General features: G+C 54.8%; 2 protein-coding genes across 7 annotated transcripts; one reads left to right on the top strand and one right to left on the bottom strand.

Moving 5' to 3' along the window:
- The first annotated feature begins 481 nt into the window (after positions 1-481).
- On the top strand, positions 482-2,919 carry Cbx8 (chromobox 8). The gene is made up of 5 exons (NM_001034078.1): positions 482-564; positions 952-995; positions 1,184-1,249; positions 1,348-1,414; positions 1,822-2,919. Exons 1-5 carry the CDS (start codon positions 496-498, stop codon positions 2,674-2,676), a joined length of 1,101 nt encoding a protein of 366 aa, NP_001029250.1. The 5' UTR covers positions 482-495; the 3' UTR covers positions 2,677-2,919.
- A 7,134-nt stretch (positions 2,920-10,053) lies between these two features.
- Positions 10,054-18,887, bottom strand: Cbx2 (chromobox 2). Of its 6 annotated transcripts, XR_015630714.1 has the most exons (8): positions 18,763-18,887; positions 18,642-18,685; positions 17,709-17,774; positions 14,906-15,011; positions 13,207-13,467; positions 11,205-12,705; positions 10,896-10,982; positions 10,054-10,170 (listed from the first exon to the last, which is right to left on the bottom strand). XR_015630714.1 is itself a non-coding variant. In XM_087572562.1 (6 exons), exons 1-6 carry the CDS (start codon positions 18,832-18,834, stop codon positions 12,184-12,186), a joined length of 1,071 nt encoding a protein of 356 aa, XP_087428688.1. In that variant the 5' UTR covers positions 18,835-18,887; the 3' UTR covers positions 10,054-12,183.
- Between the last annotated feature and the right edge of the window lie 435 nt (positions 18,888-19,322).

The raw sequence follows: 19,322 nt of genomic DNA, 5'->3' as shown, positions 1-19,322 counted from the left end.
GCGGGGACAGGGCAAGCCATGCACCCGGGGAACCGCTGGGCAGTCGGGCAGGGGGGCAGGGCCCGGAGCTTAGGGCAGCGGCCCCCTGTCCAGCCGTGCAGACTGACAGCAGTCGGGCCCGCCCCGCTTCGCGTCACTTCCGCTGACGGCACTCTCCCCCCCCCCCCCCCACCTTCTGGGTCTCTGGAGTGGACGGAGACTCCTCCCCCTGGCGATTGGAACACGGGTCACGTAGCAACGCAGGGGAGACGGGGAGAGGGGCGTGGCCGGGCGCTAGTCCAATCAGCGCCCGCAGAACGGGCCCAGGACGCTTGGCTTTAGCAACGTCGTTAGCAACACGTGGGGCGGGAGGACGAGCTGGGAGGGGGCAGGGAGGGAGAGTGCGCGGGGGAGGGAGGAGAACTGACGTCAGCGGGAGAGTATTATGGGCTGTCGAGGGCTGGCTGCTGCTTTTCTGCTCCTGGAAGCGGCTGAGGGGGGAAGCGGCGAGTCAACATGGAGCTCTCGGCGGTGGGGGAGCGGGTGTTCGCGGCCGAAGCCCTCCTGAAGCGGCGCATTCGCAAAGTAGGTGAAGGGGAAGGCGGGCGGCGGCGCGGGCCCTCCCTTACCAGGGCCGGGGCTCCCTCCCCCTGCTGCAGCCCAGCCTCCCTTCCCCCAGGTCCCAGCAGCGGCCGCGGCCGTGTCGGCGGCGGCGGCTCAGCCCCAGCGCTCTCCTTAGACTTGCAGCCCTGCACAGATTGCATGGATGGGGGGCGGGGTGGGGGATGAATGCCGGTGCATGCACTTTGTGCAGCGTTTCTGCAGCGGTGCTGCAGTGGGCTGGTTCCTTTGGCGGCAGTGTTTGGAGCATTCATTTGGTGCATGCATTTTCGTGTGTATTTCTTGTGTCCTCGTCATGCATTCCTCCCCACGCACACACATACACATGCATTTTCCCTTTTGCATCCTCAGGGACGCATGGAATATCTCGTGAAATGGAAGGGCTGGTCGCAGAAGTAAGTAGGTTATATGCAATCGCAACCCCACACTGATATCGAGGAGGGTTCTTTCTTCCTCTTTTCCCCTTCACATTGAAATACAACACAAGGCAGCCGGAAAAGTTGCACACACATACCCGCCCTCCACTCCCTCCTCTCTCTCCTGCTCCAGGGACTGATGACTGATTCTTCCTGGTTTCCTTTAGGTACAGCACGTGGGAGCCTGAAGAAAATATTCTTGATGCTCGCCTCCTTGCAGCCTTTGAAGAAAGGTACAGACCCTTAGCCCAGCCACTCACTGGAACCCATACAGGCTGACTTCGGTGCAGCCAGGACACACCCCCTTCTTCTATCTCTTTTCTTTCTTTAGGGAACGGGAGATGGAGCTCTATGGTCCCAAAAAGCGAGGACCCAAGCCTAAAACCTTCCTTCTCAAGGTATGTTGCAGTCTCCAGTGGTGGAGGGTGACGTTCAAGGAGGATCTGCTGGGTTTGTAAACCAGTGGGTGTCCTTGCCCTTTGCTTATTTGTGAAGTGGGCATCTTCTGACAGCATGTTTTCAGTCTGTGGCAGCATCGAGGGGTTCTAGAGGTGGGACGTAGCTGCCCCAGAAGGCCTTTATTTCCCTCTCCAATCACCTCAAGTAGACCTATAATGTTATACAAGGAGTCTGTTGGTTGCAAATGGCTGCTTCCAGACAAATCCCCCCCCCCGCCCCCAGACTACTACCAAAAGGCATTACTCAATTAGAATTTCCCAGGCATCCAGGGAAAGTTGGGCAGTCGAGGCTAGAGGTCTTGTGGGGGGCGGGGCTCTTCTCTCCTCACAACACCTTCCTTCTGCAGGCCCAGGCCAAGGCAAAGGCCAAAACCTATGAATTCAGAAGCGACTCTACCAGAGGCATCCGGATCCCTTACCCAGGCCGCTCTCCCCAGGATTTGGCATCTACTTCTAGGGCCCGAGAGGGCCTTCGGAACACGGGGCTACCCCCACCAGGGAGCAGTACCAGTACCTGCAGGGCAGACCCACCTCGGGACAGAGACCGAGACCGGGATCGAGAACGGGACAGGGGTACCAGCCGTGTAGATGAGAAGCCCAGCTCACCGGGGGACAGCTCCAAGAAACGAGGACCCAAGCCCAGGAAGGAGCTCCTAGACCCTTCACAGAGACCTTTGGGAGAGCCCAGTGATGGCCTTGGAGAATACCTCAAAGGCAGGAAGCTGGATGAGACCCCCTCTGGGATAGGAAAGTTCTCAGCTGGCCACAGCGTGATCCAGCTTGCTCGGAGGCAGGACTCAGACCTGGTACAATACGGTGTGACCAGTCCTAGCTCGGCGGAGGCCTCGGGCAAGTTGGCTGCGGACACCTTTCCAGCCAGGGTGATAAAGCACCGGGCTGCTTTACTGGAGGCCAAAGGTCAAGGTGCCCTGGACCCTGGTGGGACCAGGGTCCGACATAGTTCAGGCACCCCGGGCTCAGTGGGAAGCCTGTATCGGGACATGGGGGCTCAAGGGGGAAGGCCCTCCCTCATCGCCAGGATCCCAGTGGCCAGAATCCTGGGGGACCCGGAGGAAGAGTCCTGGAGCCCCTCTCTGACTAACCTGGAGAAGGTGGTCGTCACAGACGTGACCTCAAACTTTTTGACCGTCACCATTAAGGAGAGTAACACGGACCAAGGCTTCTTTAAGGAGAAAAGATGAATTCCTGAGGGTGGGGAGCTCAGGACCAGAGCAGGGGAGAGTGAGCTCAAACGGCTTAGTGCTTTTTATCTCTGGGTGACTGTGGCCTCTGGCTGGTCCTGCCCTTCTTCACACCTGCACCCCCTTCCCTTTCATTCCTCCTTCCTCGGTTCTGGTTGGAAAATTATCTCTAGAGTTCTATTTTCTATTAGATGTAAATATGTTATTTAAGAAAAAAATCTAAATATATATATTTCAACTCTTGAAGTTCTTTTATTTAAACAAGGAGAGAGAGAGAGAGAGATCGTGGTTTGGTAGGGCAGACAGACTGAGCTGGTACAGGAGGGGCCCCTGTCCCCACAGGGCATTAGGAAAGTTGGGGGCCTGGGCCCTGGGATTCTGGAGGGTGTGTGGAGGGACTCAGCCGGCCCACCTCCTCCCTCCACCACCGGATTCCCAATCCTCGGGGCACCGCGGCAGGATTTTTTTGCTCTCCTCCCCATTGGCCAGCCAGGCCAACAAAAGGTTGGCTTCCCAATCAGAAAAAGGGGGGTGGGGTCAGACCAGTTTTCTTTTTCCTATTTTCTTTTCTTTCTCTGTCCTCCCCCCTCCCCAGATTAAGAGGTCTACTAGGGGGGAAAAAGGTATCAACTCGAATAACTTTGTCACACGTGTTGTTAAAGGTAGAAAAAAGTCGCGAGTGAGTGGGACGCAGTTCTCCCCCGAACCACAGCAGGAGAGTGCACTTTATGGAGGTGTGAGTGCCCGTACACGCGGACTGTGTGTATGTGTCATGTGGACAAAAATCTCCCCGGTACCTCGACTCCTTCCCTTACTTTTGCAGAGAGAAAAGAAATCCAGCGATTTTGTTTACATTCCCGAAATGCCAGGATAAATTGGGAGGATTGCGTGTCAGTGCCCAGAGCTCCAGACAGTTGTTTTACAAGAAAAATATTCGGGTGGACTTTTTCTTTTTGCGTCCTCTAGATTCGCCAGAAGACAGGGCGGCCCCACCTTCCAGGAAGATTTGGACAAGCCTGGCTCGCCGGGGGAGGGTGGGTTCTGCTTTTAGAGGAGCGAGCGGCCGCCAGGCCACCCCGCCGGGCGGGCATCGGGCTGCGTACCAGGCCTGTCCCGCTGGGCGCGGGGGTCCCAGCCTGAGTGGAACTTGGTCAGGTGGGACTCTCGTGGCTGAAGGGGCTCGGCGGGGTTTCCATCCAAGAATGCGCAGTAGAACTTGAGCGTTTTCCCTCTTCCCCCTTTCTTAAAAGCAAAAGCTGTAATTTATAGTCCTTTTCGATTCACGGAGTGCTCGCTACGTGAACTCCACGTTCAGACTCCGCCGCAGGGGGCGGGGGAGCGCGAGGTGGAGCGGGAGCGGCCAGGGACCATCGGTGCCCCGAGACCATCTGCGCCCCTGGTCCCGGCCCACTCCGGTCCGCGCTGCGCGCAGCTCGGACTCAAAAGCACAAATCTGTTCCCCTAGCCTACAGTCGCCGCTTCCAGCAGGGATCCTGCGGCCTCTCCGCCCTCCCCGCCCTTAAAGGGCCAGCAGACTCTCTAACTTCCAGGGCTTTTGGAGGGAGGGGCTCGAAGCTCTGCCCGCGGGACAAAGCACAGACTTCAGGGGCTCTGGGCAGGGCTGGAGGAACTTGGTAATGGGGAGGGACTGAGAGGAACGTCAGCCTCGTCCTCTGCACTCCTAGCTCCCCATCTCCAGCCTCTCAGTCTCTCTTTCCTCCAGATTTTTTTTTCTTTTTGCCTTTAAAGAGAGGGAGAAAAAGAGGAAAACGGTGTATTCTACGTGACTTTATTATTTTTTATTTTTTGAAAATCAAACTGCGCCTAAAGAGAAACCCCTGGGATGGGGATTTTTATCTGCTCATATTTGTAAAACTAGTATTTTCGACTTTGTATAAAGAAGCGCTGTTGACTGTGTCTGTCTAGATGTCGGCCCTATTTTCAGACGAACCTGTTTTGATGGGTACGTCTGTGAACGAGTGGACATAACTCCGGGACAGGAGTTCCCTATCTGGTTACCGACTCCCTTTCTCTTCTCTCCTTCCTCGCTTGCATCTTCCCTCCTTCCAACCTTCCTGATTCTGCCCTCACTGCCCCTCATCGTCCTGCCGTCTGTCCATGGCTGTCGTCCTGTGTCTCCTTAGCTCGCTCTTGAGAGGCTGACTTGGGGGGTGGGGTGGGCAGGGGTCTGGGGCCACGGTGGCTCAGAGTCTGCAGCTGCAGACGGGTGGAGCGTGGCCGTTGGGTTTGCAAGTTCTCTGCTATGTATAAATCTCCGGTTGATCTGCGCCTCAGCTCAAGAGTGAAACCTTGGTACCTATCTTGGGTTGTGGATGTGTCTGTATTCTGTATCACTTTTTACGTGTTTAAATATATACTTTGTAAATAGACACGTGTCTTGGTTTCATTCATTTCCCAGAACAGGGAAGAGGTGGCCTGGAAGGGCAGGATAGTTGCCTCTTCGACCTAGTGTCCCTTACCTCCACCCCCATACTCTGGAAAAGGGCTGGATTCCCGACCAAGGCCCGTTCCCAACTTGGAAACCCTTCAGCGGGGGTGAGGGGAGGTGGGTTGGGGAGGGAGCGAGCCATGACCGTTCTGAGCTTCTCTGAGAGCTGTCTTCACTCTGGCTGAACTTCTTTGGAGGGGGCAGTCAGAATTCGGAACTCACGAGGTGTTGTGCGCGCGACCTCTGGGCTCTACTCACTCTGAGGGAGGATTCCCCCAGCGCCACACACCCTTCCGTGCCAGACTTCCAATAGCTCCTGACACCCTGCTGCCCGTGACCGGAGCTTGCTCCTCAACGCTGTCACAGGACTTGTGCCCCAGACCTCCCCAGCCTTGCCAGCGCTCCCCGAAATGCAGAGTCTCCGTCTATTGATTCAGGAATTGAATTCGCGGGTATTGCTAGGCAACTGCCTGCTTGGAGCCGGCGCAGAGCGCGCTGATGTGATTAGTGAGCCGGGAGCCGCCGATCCTCAGCCCTACGCTCCCATCCCCAGTCCCTACGGCGTCTTGGACCCCAGTGTTCTGTCGGGTAGATACCCCAAGGTTGGATGAGGGGCTGTCTATGATGAACATAGCGTGGGGTGATGGCGGCGGTGGGTGTTCTCAGTCTAATAGGCTGCAGACTTCTCAGTAGAGGGGTGGGGTCGTGAGGCTGCAAAGGCGACCCATACTCCGGATTCCCAAAAAGGACCTTACAGTGAACCCGGTTCCACCTCCATATTCCCGAGCAGAGGATGCTCCCATGAGAAAAAGCTGTAATCCGTGGGAACTCCCAGAACCCAAGGGTAGGGAGGGAAGGAATGGACCCGGTCACATCTTTTGCCCTTGGCCCAGTAGGCAGTGGCCAGGCCGTTGGTTGGCAGAGCACTCCCCACCTTCCTTCTCCAGCTCAGTGACCTGTGTGGGAGGTCTGAGGTTGCCACAGCAGGGTCACTGAGTGTTGGCACTCTCGGACATTGTGCGGTCAGCTTGTGTCAGGTGCCAAGAGGTCCAAGATCTCTTTCTTGGGCTACCTCAAGGTGTTCTGGGCCGAACAAGCTCTTTGCTGGGCCCTATGGAGGGCGATGGGCACCAGCCAGTCAAGAAGACAGTGGGTGACTCTCTGGTGGTTTCAGCAGCAGACAATGCCCCAGATATAGATTGGAATCCCACACTGACCCTGAGGGATTTCCCACTTCTTTGGTCACCATCAACTTTAACCTGTGCTCAGAGCTCCTTCAGCGAATTTTCCTGGGTATATTCTCCCTGACAGCAAAGACCGGGTGTGGGGACCCCTGACTCCAGACATCCTTTGCTCAGACGAATCTCCCACCGTCTGTCCTCTTTGGCAGGACACGTTAGAGCCGCTGCCGGAGCTGAGCCTGGCCCAACACAAACACGGGTTGAATGGAATAATTATGGCTCTGCGTAGAGCCGTTTTTTTCCCCCCTGACTCTTGGTCGCTCAGAGCGCGCGGCTCTGACGAAGGCCCGGTGCTGTGCCCAGAACAATGGTAGGCAAGCCTGCCCCAGCTCTCTGCGGGTGCATCCACGCTTTTCCTTTTCACCAGAAGAAAGTCCTTCAGGCCAGGGGCAGCTCGGATACAGCCAGAGCCCAAGGAAGGAGCGAATAGGAGGAACCCGAAGGGAACTCAGTGCCATCAAGGATGGAAATTTAGCTGACAGTTGTGAGAAACAGTAGGCTGAGGCCTGGACTTTCATTTTGCGGCCGGAGACTGCTCGGCTGGTGGTTACTCCGAGCAGCAGGGGTGTAGACAGCGCAACTGTGTTCCGGACAGCACGGGACTGCGGACTGCGGGGGATTCCGCCCTCCTCCCTATCATCATTCAAAGTCCAGCGGCCCGAACTTCGTGGGGAGCGCGCGCCCTCTACAGGCGACGGCCTCAGCCCCTGTCCCAAGTACCACCCCTCCCCCCTCTGGTTCCGGATAGACGGGATGAAAAAAACCTCCTTTCCTCTTGCCAGGCATCGTCTCAATGTCTTTGAGAATCGGCCTCGACCCGCGCAAGGTGGACAGGAGGGAGGTGGTGTCCACTGGCCTAGAACTAGCTGCACCAATCGTACCAGGTGCCTCCACTCGGTGCTAGTGGTGCTTATTCTAGGATGGAGGTGGATTGACCAGCAGCACATAAATTAATAAACGTCAATGTAGGCCAGCCCCGCCCCCTCAACTTTGGTCTGGATACCTTGTCCCTGTAGACACAGGTTTTCAGAGAGCCTAGCTGGCCAATGGGGCCAGCACTTGCTCCTGATCCCCCAGGATCAGAGGTCTGGGATCTAACTGCCCCTGTCCACCCACCTTCTAGAAAAGAAAAGAGAAGAGAAGAAAAGAAAAGAAAGGAAAAGAAACAAAAGGCACGGAAGACAACAGAAGGGAAACCAAATCAGTCGCCAGCAGCCTGCTTTGCAAGGATCAAGAAATGGGTTCCGGGGCTGGAGAGGTGGCTCAGCGGTTAAGAGCACTGACTGCTCTTCCAGAGGTCCTGAGTTCAATTCCCAGCAACCACATGGTGGCTCACAACCATCTGTAATGAGATCTGATTGACCTCTTCTGATGTGTCTGAAGATAACTGCAGTATACTCAGATAAATAAAAAATAAATCTAAAAAAAATAAAAAAGAAATGGGTTTCCTCCGCTAGAGAGATGGCTCAGCTATTAAGACCCAGGTTCAATTCACAGCATCCACCTGGCAGCTCAAAACCAAAACTCCAGTCCCAGGGTATTCAACCTCCTCACACAGACATGCATGTAGGCAAAACACTAATGCACATAAATTAAAAAATAAATAATAAAAAAAATCGGGTTTCTGCAACCAAGTGTCTATGAAGTATAGATCCCTCCCCACAAGCTGACATCCAGACCTGAGACCCAAGCAGTCTTTTTGCCAGGGGTGGGCCCATGTTCCCTACATTCCAGAGGAACTCTATTCTCCTGGGAGGCCAAAGGAAGTTTCTGAATAAAATAATGCCGAAGAGAGTAACATAAGCCTTGGGCTGGGGAAGGTTATGTAACAAGCGTGTCTGTCTTCTTCCCTTTCTCATCAGTTGTAGGTGAGATTCAAAGCGGCACCTGACTCAAGGCTTCCTGCCCATCTCAGAGCTTCCAACATGGTACTGTGGAGGTGATAACGTTGGTTTACTTTTATGCCCTCTGTGTGGGAAGTGAGTTACTGTGTAGCACAGAAGCACCCTTTGGTGGCTGGAGGCCTGTATACATTCTGCTTGCCCAGTAACTAACTAACTAACTAACTAACTAACTAACTAACTAACTAACTATATATTCCTTCACCCATGAAGGTTACTATCAGCATCTAGCAACTGCTCACTTCTGTCAGCCAAATTTCGATCCTTGATGGAAATATATATATATGGAAAAATATATATTGATGAATATATACCTATCGATGGAGATATATATATATATATATATATATATATATATATAAATATACACACACACACAAGCACACACACACATATATATATATATATGATGGATATCCCTGCTGAATTACATATGATTGTGTATCTGGTACATGAATATATATTTGACCATGACTATGAATATATATATGTATATATGTATATATACATATATATACATATATATACATACATATACATATATATATATATATAGAGAGAGAGAGAGAGAGAGAGAGAGAGAAAGAGAGAGAGAGATGTATAATCTTTTCCATTAAGCCAGGCTTTCTCAAACTCAGCACCTTGGATGTTCTGGGAAGACCTTTTGTATGGAGAACTGCCTTGTGTGGCTCTTGGCACTCTTGGTCTCTACATGCTGGGAGTAAACATCGTGGGCTGACCTTCTCTGGATACTCCTCATGTCTCCCATTCATCACTGGCATCGCTCTTAGCACCGTCCTCCCTCCTTGCAGAAGTCTTGTTTACCTGAGTGGCTAGGCTCTTGCCAATGTTTTGTCTCCCCTTTCAGTGCTGCTGCTAAGCCATGTCCCGACTGTGCCCCCATGACAGGGCAAGTAAAGACTATTTTATGTATTAGTTACAACGCACACCAGGGTAGAAGCTTAAAAATATATCCATTGATACCAGAGTAGCAAAGATAGTTTTCCCACATTCTGTACTGTCTTTTCCCCTGCAACATAAATTAACATCAGTCTAAAGGCCCTATAATCTAGGTTAGGGTCACTAGAAACCCCTGAGCCGTGAGATTCGTGTGTGTAAATGTGGCAACCAGGTAACCATCGCACCTTATTCCAAACCCTTCCCCAGACCACTATGGGTTTCTTGAGGCAAGCATTTCCTTGAAAGCTAGACTGTTCTGTTCCAACATAGATTCTAAGCTTTCCCAGGCTGGTATCATGCCCACCCACCCTTGCTAACCCTTATGAAAGCAAACAGCTCCAGTTTAAAGGGGCGTACATCAATGACTGGCTTAAAAACAGATATACCAAGCCAATGACGATGTTGGCTCAAAGTTGCACATCTCCTTTTGGATGATACCTTGGGACCAGAGCTCTCTCATCAAGGTCAGGATTTGCAGTCTATCCAAACAAAAGCATTCTTTTTGGTACCAAAGATCCTTTTTTTGTTGTTTTGTTTTTAAAGCCAATATTTCTAAGAGGACATACTGGTCACTTTTTCTTCCAGGTGTTGAAGCAGACAAAAGGGGTCTTGTAATCGTAATACTAGGAAGGCTGAGGCAGGACAGTCCCAAGTTCAAGGCCAGCCTAGGTTAGAAGACACCCTTATCCAGAAATCCACTTGGCATGAAAATGTAACACATAGCACCTGGAACCCTTAAGAAATGAATCTTGGCAGATGCCTAGTTGTGTGCCGCCCCCCCTCCCCCACAAGCAGACAGGAAGAGAACGGCAGACAAAAAAAAGCATAAAAACCAACTACTTTATTTATTGGTAAACACGAGAACTTGACTCGGAGCGTATGGTGCCGCTCCAGTGGGGCTCTCACGCCGGCACACTACACACGTATGCTTTGTAACAGACCGCTGAGGTCACAGCACCAGGAAAGAAAAACACGAGAAGGCAAAGTGGCTGAGAGGAAAGGATTTGTAGATTTCAACTTTGGGACTTACATAACCAGTAAAATTAAAAAGGCACCAAATCAGGGTTTTTGGAGACTGGCAGCAGGGGACAAAGGCCAGTCAACCCAGATCCCCAAACACCATCACTTCTCCAATAGCTCATGGGACCCCCAAAAGACATGGAGGTGCCTGTAAGGCAGTGTCTGACACAGAAGCTGCAGACCTTGGGTAAGGCAGCAAAGGACCCTGGCTGGGGGCAGGGAAGGAAGCCGATGGCCCAGTAGGTAACTCTTTGCTCCTTGCTACCCACTTCTTGGTCCTGAATTCCCACCGGTAGCTCCAGCTGCCAGTGACATGGCCCCCTGGCACATCACAGGCACCTCTCAGGAGCCATGGATGTGGGTCTGTCCCCAAAAGGCACAGTGCTGAGGTTGGTTTGGTTACACAAAGACCGTCTGTCTTATTTGGTGTGCAGAGTGAGCTACTGGGGGCAGGGGTGGGATGCACTCTGAAAGCACGGCAGGTCCCGGACACCTCAGCCCCCTGTCTGGCTGGTTTTAGAAGGGGAAAGACTTCCCTTCAAGGCCACTGGAGTGAGAGCCCATACCCGCTGGCTGATCAGTCAATGGCAGAAGTAGAAACAAGGGTTTCACACCACCCCCACTTTTTGGCATTACAGACTCACTGACCGGATTGTCATGGCCCACAGCGATATTCCAGGACAGACAATCCTGACATCGGCCAGCAATATGACAAGGTAGTTTCATGACGGCTACCTGGGATGGGGGACAGGGGAGAAGGCATCTGGTAAGGAGCTCAGAACTAGCTCGTCTCCTAAAGAGAGGGAAGGAATTAGGGCCCTCTGCCAGGTAGGCTCCCAACTACCCCACCACACAAAAGGCATAGGGATATTGCTTCTCAGGGAGGAAGGAAACACAAGCTCCCAAACGCGGGAGAGGATTGTCAGGGAAAACGGGACCCAAGAGTGGCTCACTCACCAGGTAGGGATCTCTGCACCAGGATTGACTACAGGAAATGCTTACGCAGCAGTCTAGAGATGTCCAGTCTAGACAGGCCCCCATGAAACACCTTTATTCCCACACTGGAGCTACCGTGGCGACTTAGGGGACCCTTGTAAAAAAAAAAAAAAACTCTGTGGGGAAAATTGCTCACCCAGGACTCCTGGCTTCTACTTTAGCCTGCTCTGGGTTTCTAGCCCCACTCCTCCCCCAAGCCCAGGAGTGTCAGACCTCAGAACTAGGGTACAACTTAGTGGGCCAAAGCAGGGGCCTGGGAACAGGGTCACTTCTCACTGAAGCTCAGGCCTGCCTGCAGGAAGGAGGTGGTAACAACACGATTCCCTCTGTTCCCAAGTCCAGTAACACCCAGGTACATCTTCGTGCTGGAACTCCAAACCCTGGCTGGGCTCTGGGACTACAGTCACAGCTAGAGAGGACGCCAAACCAGGGATAGAGAGACTCAAGAGTTCTGCGGGGTCCCTGAGCCCAACTTCACAACTAGTTATCCTTTTAAGAAATGAAGCAATATAGCCTTACTTGCAAAGCACAGAGTGCCTCTCCCTCACCAGAAAGGCTCTGCCATGGGTGGACTTGAGAGAAGGTCCTGCCGGCCCCACCCGTCTCCTCGCTGGCCTGGGGAGGGAGCTCTATCAGCAGCCCCTCCCCTTACCCACCTCCTGGTAGTTGGGCAGCGATGGGGAGGGTCTCACTAGGTCAGGGAGGGACTCTAGAAAAAAATGCCTTTTCCAAGCAGCCTGCTTTCAAGTCAGTGGCCACCCGGCTTTCCTGAGGTGACAGGACAGACTGAAGTGGAGGCCCAGAGAGGTAGAATCAGCAGGAAGCCATTTCCCAGCCCAGAGTCTCAGGACAAGGCAGAGCTGCCCACCCCCCCCCCCCCCCGGTCAAGCATCAAAGCAAAACCAGAGACTGGAAGGCAGGTCTGACTTGGGCAATGGGCTCAATAATGCTTCAAGTTGAAGAAGCCCACACTGGTGGGGGACTCCTTCACGGTGACAGTGATGAGGTTGGCTGTGACATCCGTGACGAAGACGTGCTCGATGAGACTTCGGGTAGGTTTCCAGTCCTGGCTGGTCTGGACAGCTACCGACAGGTTCTGCCCAGCACTAGGCAGCGAGGATGAGTCGGGGTCTGAGTCAGAACTGCTGTTCTCCTCTCCTGTGCTCAGTTCACACAGTGCAGGTGGCTTCTGACCTTCTCCGGGGACTGTGTGGCCCTCCTGCCCACCAGAGGCAGCAATGCTTTTAGCGGCGTCCCTCTTGACAGAAGGGGCAGGCAGAGCCGCTGTCTTGCAAGTCAGTTTTTCCCCTTTGCTGGTGTCTGTGGGAGCGTTGGTCACGTTTACTCCTGTGGGGCCGCTCCCAGGACCTTTCCCCGTGGCTGTGTTGGTGGCAGGAATAGCCTTGGTGGCTGTGGCATGGCGAGCAGGCAGGCCCACACCGGGCACACCGTTCTTGACGCTCTGTAAGTCAAGGACCTGAAGGCTCAACTCCTGAGTGGGTGGCAGCTGGGAACCTGGACTCCCCGAATTATTCCCTCTCTGCTGCTCTGCAGCAACACTGCCAGGGGCCTTGGGAACCTTGCTTCCTGCGGGGTTCACCCCTAGCTCCCCTTTCTGCGTCCGCACTTTCAGGTCCGGCCCGAGGCTGCACTTGTTGGCAGCCTGGGCCTTGAGCGCCAGCCGGCTGGCGGCCTGAGCCTGACTCTGGCTCATGCGGTTCATGTAGTGTACGATAGAACTCTGCCAGCTGATGCCGCCTCGGCTGGGGCTCCCGGCCATGCCTTTCATCAGACTGGCCAGGTTCTCTGGGGTTGCCATAGTGCTGGGGCCGCCACAGGCCTCTTTGGTGTGGGCTTTCAAGGCAGCCAGGCCTGCCACAGGAGCACTGAGTGGAGGGGGCAGCTTGGGGGCTGAGGTCACCAGGTCCTTCCTGGTGGTCTTTAGCACCTTGGCCAGGCTTACCGGTCTCCGAGCTGCCTTCTGTTCCGGGGGTAGAGGCTTGCGTCCGCGCTTCTTTCGGATGGGATCCTTCAGCTCTGGCTTGGCTACCAGGATCTGGGCTTTTTTCTGAGGGACCGGGTGGGTTTCACGGCCCCGGGATCCCCTCTTGGAGTCCAGGTCACTGTCGTCGTCGTCTTCTTCTTCTTCATCTGAGGAAGAGGAGGAAGATGTGGAGGAAGAGGATGAACTGCTGGATTTGGACTTGGACGGTGCATCTGGTTCCTGAAAAGACAAGTAGGCAGGAATCAACGCCTGCCCGGGCAGGCGGCACCAGGCATCTTCGCAGCCGTGTCACCAGGGCCCTCCAGACCCCAGCAGCCAGGGAGGAATGACCAATGGCTGTACTTGTGGAGAAGGGGAAAGCCCACTCAGTGGTAAGCACGATCATAGGTAAACGGACTACCGTGTGTAGAGAGAACAACTGGTGTATTGTATGGATGCACTCCTGTCAATTAAAAAGCTAGGAAGAAAATAGAGGCGGGACATCTGGGAGAGAAAAAGATTCTGGGAAGGAGTCAGGCAGGAGATTTGCCTTTGCGGGGGGGGGGGGGGGGAGGGTGGAGGGAGGGGAAGATGTAACTCGTCAGAGGTGAGGCACCTGAACCAGTCAGATGACAGAACGTAGACTGGAATGTGTTATTTTAAATCATGAGCTGGTCAGAGAAGAGCCTAGCTATATGGCCAAGGTATCTGTAAATACATCCTTGAATCTAAGTCTTATTTCTGGGAACATGGGGCGGGGGGGCAGGAAGAACCGAGCCCCAATTTCAATGGCTGCCTTTCTCCTGTCAGCCCCGGTGTTAAGGCTCTCTTCTTGGGTTCTCACATGGCCTGCAGGACCAGCATCTCCCACAGTAGCTTTATAGGGATGATATCAATGCTCTAGCTCCAATGGGGGATGAAACCATCAGACCCTGGGACCCTGCGCTTCCTCAGTAGGCCCCCCTAGCTTCACCAACCCTCAGACACTCCTTCTCGGTCAGCAGGAACCCTGTGGCTCACATTCTCCTGCTAGGAGGGAAGATGGCAGAGCCAGGGACCAGCTAGGGTATGAAGCCCAAGTAATGAACAAAGGCACACCCAAGTTTAAGGCCAGAACCCCTTCCCTATCCTGCCTCTGAACTCTCACAGGAGGGAAGATACCAAGGCCCTCTGGTGTGTGGAAGGCCGCCTGTCTGTCATCACAGCAAGGCGGGTCAACAGGACATCCTGAGAAGGCCTCAGAGTAGCATCTCTGCTTCTGCCCCTATATCCTGGCTTGTCTGTCTGTCAGTTCTGCATGACCTGGTCTAACTCGCCCAACGTGTCCCGTGGGTCCACAACTCCTAGACAAACCTAAACACTTACTACACGCATGCACACTGGCTTCTCTGATGGAGAGTCTCCAAGGTGAGAGAGAGAGGGAGCTGCTGCTGCCATCCGGGAGGGCAGAGTGCAGACCATGCTTACACCGAGAGAAGAAGCACCTGAGGAGGCCGCAGGGTAGGGAGAGCACGCACTCTGTTGCCCGTTGGTGCCATTCACTGGTGGAGGCCTGACGGGGCCACAGGAAAGAGGCCTGCCTACCTTAACAGCTCCCCTGAAGAACTTCAGCCGGGAGCAGCACAGGTAGGTGGGTGAGGAGCCAAAAGGAAGGCAGTGCAAAGCCTTGGTCACTCACCTTGAGCTTGGAGCGCCGGCTGCAGGAGGACATGACTGTGTGCTTCCTTGGCCTGCCCCTGGGCCTCTTGCCTCTTTTCCGGTTCTGCACCTCCTTCTCATGTTCCCTGGAGACACGGCACCAATCAGCTTTGAGAAGCCCGGCTTGCAAACCCTTCTCTGGCTCCAGCCCCCGCCCTCCACTCCCAAGAGATCCCCACGGTTCCAGTCTGCAGTAGCTTATCATCATCCATCCGTTCTGCAACAAAGCCAGCTCCGATGTGGGCAGGGGTCCAGACACCAGCTTGGGGTGGGGGTGTCTCTGCAGTCAGCCCATTTCGACTGCCATTTGGTTAAAATGGAGCCGAAGGCAGGAGAGGAAGGCTGGGAAGCGTCTTTTTTTTTTTTTTTTCCCATTAAGAAAACTTTCCGTGGGTGAAGACTCCATGGAAATCCCAGCTCTCATATCCCAAAGAAGCCACTGGGGTGTAACGGGTCTAACTCGGTCACTCGCACCAAGCACAGAGCCTACAAAGACTGCCCGAGTATGTAACAGGCACAGGAAACCCTTGTATGATCTGCTAGCCTAGGGGCTGAGGACTCCAGTATGGCTTCTCAGGGCCAACCTGCTTATTTATAACACACCCCGTCCCTACATACCTCAAACACCTCCAGAAGTCTGTTGCTTTTCTTTTTAATTTAAAATTAATTTTTATTTATATAAGCACACTGTCACTGTCTTCAGATACACCAGAGGAGGGCCCGGATCTCTCATCACCAGAGAGATGGTTGTGAGCCATCATGTGGTTGCTGGGATTTGAACTCAGGACCTCTGGAAGAGCAGCCAGTGCTCTTAACTGCTGAGCCATCTCTCCAGCCCCAGAAGTCTGTTCTTAATGGGAGAAGTGATGTTATCAAGCTCCCAGCAGCCAGACCTCGAAGCCTGTACCTTTGCAGCCCAGGGCTAAGTGTGCGCGCCCTTAAGAGCACTGTGTCAGCCTCTTGTGGAAGCTGGGCTTTCAGGCTACCCATCCTGGTGCCAAAGACCTGGTGCCAAGGCTTGGGAAGCAACGATGTTTCTAAGCCCAAGGACCTGAGTTTGACCCTTAGAACCCATGGGGTGGTTAAAAGAGAGAAATAGGGGCTGGAGAGACAGACGGCTCAGCAGTTAAGAGCACCGGCTGTTCTTCCAGAAGACCTGGGTTCAACTCCCAGCACACACATGGCGGCTCACGACTGTCTGCACTGCAGTTCTAAGGGCTCCGACACCTTCACACAGACATAGATGCAGGCAGAACACTGATGCGCGCGCGCACACACACACACACACAAAATAAGAACAATCATTAAAAACGTTTTTAAAAAACTGAGAGGAATTCCTACAGGCTTTCTCCCTGACTGTCACACACACACAAAATAAGAACAATCATTAAAAACGTTTTTAAAAAACTGAGAGGAATTCCTACAGGCTTTCTCCCTGACTGTCACACCGGCCTGGCAGGTGTGGATCCCCTTACCCCCCAGGCAAACAGACAAATGGGAGCTATAAGAGCCAAACACCATTTCCTTGGAGTCCTGGAAAGTGACCTCAAAAGAAACGGATTGGACCTCCAGCAAAACCCCGAGGCTCAAACATCCTTGGTTCTCCAATTCCAGATCAGGTTTCAAGGGGGACATCTCACAGCTCTGCTGAGATTAACATCTGTGACTCTGACTTCTCTTAGACACAGCGGCTCCTCCCTGACCAAGAAGCCAGCTCCTAGTGTCCAGAGCATGTGCTGCTTCCCGCTGGATGTCCCTCTGCCTCAGGATCCTGCTCCACCAGCTAAGCTGGTTTCCATCTGCTCAAGTGTCGCATCCCCCACCCTTCAAGCTTCTCTAGTAGCAGCAGCTGCAGGTTTGTGTGAATAGCACCTGGCCCAATCAGAGAGAAACACACCAGCCCTAGACATCGACAAGCCTTCCTCTCCTGTGTTTAGAGGGCCGAGTCATCAATCTAACAGAAGTCGAAGATGTTGCTATCCACTTCCAAAGGAACCCCAGCAAGCTCAAGCACTCACACATCTTTTTTTTTCTTTTCTTTTCTTTTTTTCTGGAGCTGGGGACCGAACCCAGGGCCTTGCGCTTGCTAGGCAAGCGCTCTACCACTGAGCTAAATCCCCAACCCCGCACTCACACATCTTGCCAAAAACCCCTCCCCGCAGCCCCGTAACAGTGAGAAACACAGGCTGGGCTACCAGAGAATAAGCTTGCTAGACTGACCTCAGCTGGGGAGGCTTTTGAGCAAACCATTCATCTGCCTTTATTGACAGAGCCTGCTTCTGCAGTGGGAAGGTGCCGGCCGCATCTGCCATGTTCCTTGGACCTCCGCCTTGAAACCCTCTCCCCCAGCCCAACATGCCCTTCCCAACACCACCTCACACAACCCTATCTCAACCAACTCCCCCACGAACACCTAAGGGGGGACCTAAGAGCAGACGCATCAACTATCATTACAGAAGTGAATTCAAGGAGCCTGCGATCTCAGCGCTGTTTCACTGCCTGGGCAAAACTTGGAACGCATCCCTTTGCGCTGTGGGTTCCAGGTCTCTCTGGGCCCTCTCCGGCACCGCGACACACCCTGGCAGGCGCTTCTTAAGACAAGCTTCCAACCTCAAGTGCTATTAGTGCCTACCAAAAGTCACTCCACAGAAAAGGCCAAGAGAAACCAGAGGCTGTCTGGGAGGCCTTAAAGTGCTCCACCACAGGCTTCCTCACACCACAGCCCCAGGCCACTGTGTCACCAGCCAATCCCACCCAACTCTCCCTTCCTCCAGAGTTCTCACTTCTTCTGGAAGGCCAGGAGCAGCCTCGGGTCCAAGATGTTCTCTTCGGGCTCCCAGCTGTTGTGTCTGGAAAGGCAAGGAGCAGGGGCTGGTGAGCAGCGTCCAGGTGGGCTGCCGGGGACAGCTCCCACAGCCCGGCTGGGAGCAAGGGGCGCTGTGCAGAGAGGCAGTCCTCTGAGGTCTCAGAAGTCCTTGAAGTTAGTTAGAACCTCAAACTTACAGGCAAACTGCCACCTCAAGCCCCAAGTCCCAGCAGGCCACGAGGAGAGTCAACAGTCTACACTGGGAGGAAAACAAACCCCAACAAAGGGCAAAGCGGCTAAGGGAATCCCCCGGGCCTGGCCGGGAGCCAGGGAGGGAAGGGAAGGCAGGTAGGGGAGGGGGAGCCGGGGGGCGCAGACCGAACAAAGTGGAGGATACCACCGAGAGAGCGGGCTGGGCGTCGGGGTTTGGGAAGGTGGTATTGGGAGGGGATGGGGTCCAGGAAGGAGGGTGATGGGGTAGCTACAAAGGAAGCCCTTTCCGGAGATGGCCGGGTCCCCTTCCCTCACTGAGAAGAAAGCAAGCGCGGGGCGGGGGTGGGAGTAGGTGGGGGAGCTTTCCCACCAGTAGGAAGCTCAGGTTACAGCAGAATAACTTGGGCAAGGGGAGGGGGCCGCGTCCCGCGCCTGCCGCGGCCAGCTCTAAGGCGGGGGCGCATGCAACAAATGGGCGCCAGAAGCGCGCGGCGCAGAGGCGGGCCGGGCCCGAGGGACTCCGGGTTGGAGGCCGCCCTGCTCGCTCCCCGTGGGCTCGTAAACAAAGGGCAGCACCGGTCGGCTGGAATCCTCTGGGTCTCGAGGCACAGGACTTCCCGCCCGGGCCCGCGATGCGAGGGTTCCCACCCACGCCGGGAGGCGCGCGCGGGATGGCGGCCGCGCACAGGAGACTCACTTGGAGGACCAGCCGCGCCACTTGACCAGGTACTCCAGCTTGCCCTGCGGGGAGATAAGAGCGGGCGGTGAGTCGCGCAGAACGTCCGGCGCACGCGGGGGACGGGCGGGGGCGCACGCACCTTGCGGAGCCTCTTGCTCAGGATGCACTCGGCGGCGAAGACCTGCTCGCCCACGCTGCTCAGCTCCTCCATGCCGCCGCCCGCCGCGGCCCGCGCCCCGCAGACCCCGGCTTACTGCTGCACACAAAGCGCCGCCCCCGCCGCGCCCCGCCCCGCGCACGCGCGCCGGAGTCGCCCGCGCTGCTCTACCCGCAGCCGCCCGGCCAATAGGCGCGCGGGGCGCGCGGGGCGGGGCGCGCATTGTTCGTGGTGGCCGTGGCGGGGACCAGTCCGTGGGGTTGGGCGCTCTCTTCGTGGTGTCGAGTAGCTGCGTGCCCCGGGGATCCTGGGGTCCTGCGGCTCCCGATCGCAGGTCCCTGCGGAAAGCCATTGTTTGGGCCGAGGGCGGCGAATCGGGGAGCAGGCGGCGTTTTCTGCCCCAGCCAGCGAGGGGCGCTGCTCCCCACCAGTCTATACTGCACCCCAATGCTCCAGGGTCAGGGGTGCTTAAAGACTGGAAAAGTACGGGGGTTTGGGGAGGGGCACAGAAGAGCGAGCCTTGAAGCTCTCCTTAAGGTCAT

Source organism: Rattus norvegicus, chromosome 10 (genome assembly GCF_021556685.1).
Source record: "Rattus norvegicus strain SHRSP/BbbUtx chromosome 10, alternate assembly SHRSP_T2T, whole genome shotgun sequence".
Classification (NCBI taxonomy): domain Eukaryota; kingdom Metazoa; phylum Chordata; class Mammalia; order Rodentia; family Muridae; genus Rattus; species Rattus norvegicus.
The sequence above is the reverse complement of the archived record's forward strand: the minus strand, read 5'-3'. Positions and strand labels throughout refer to the sequence as shown.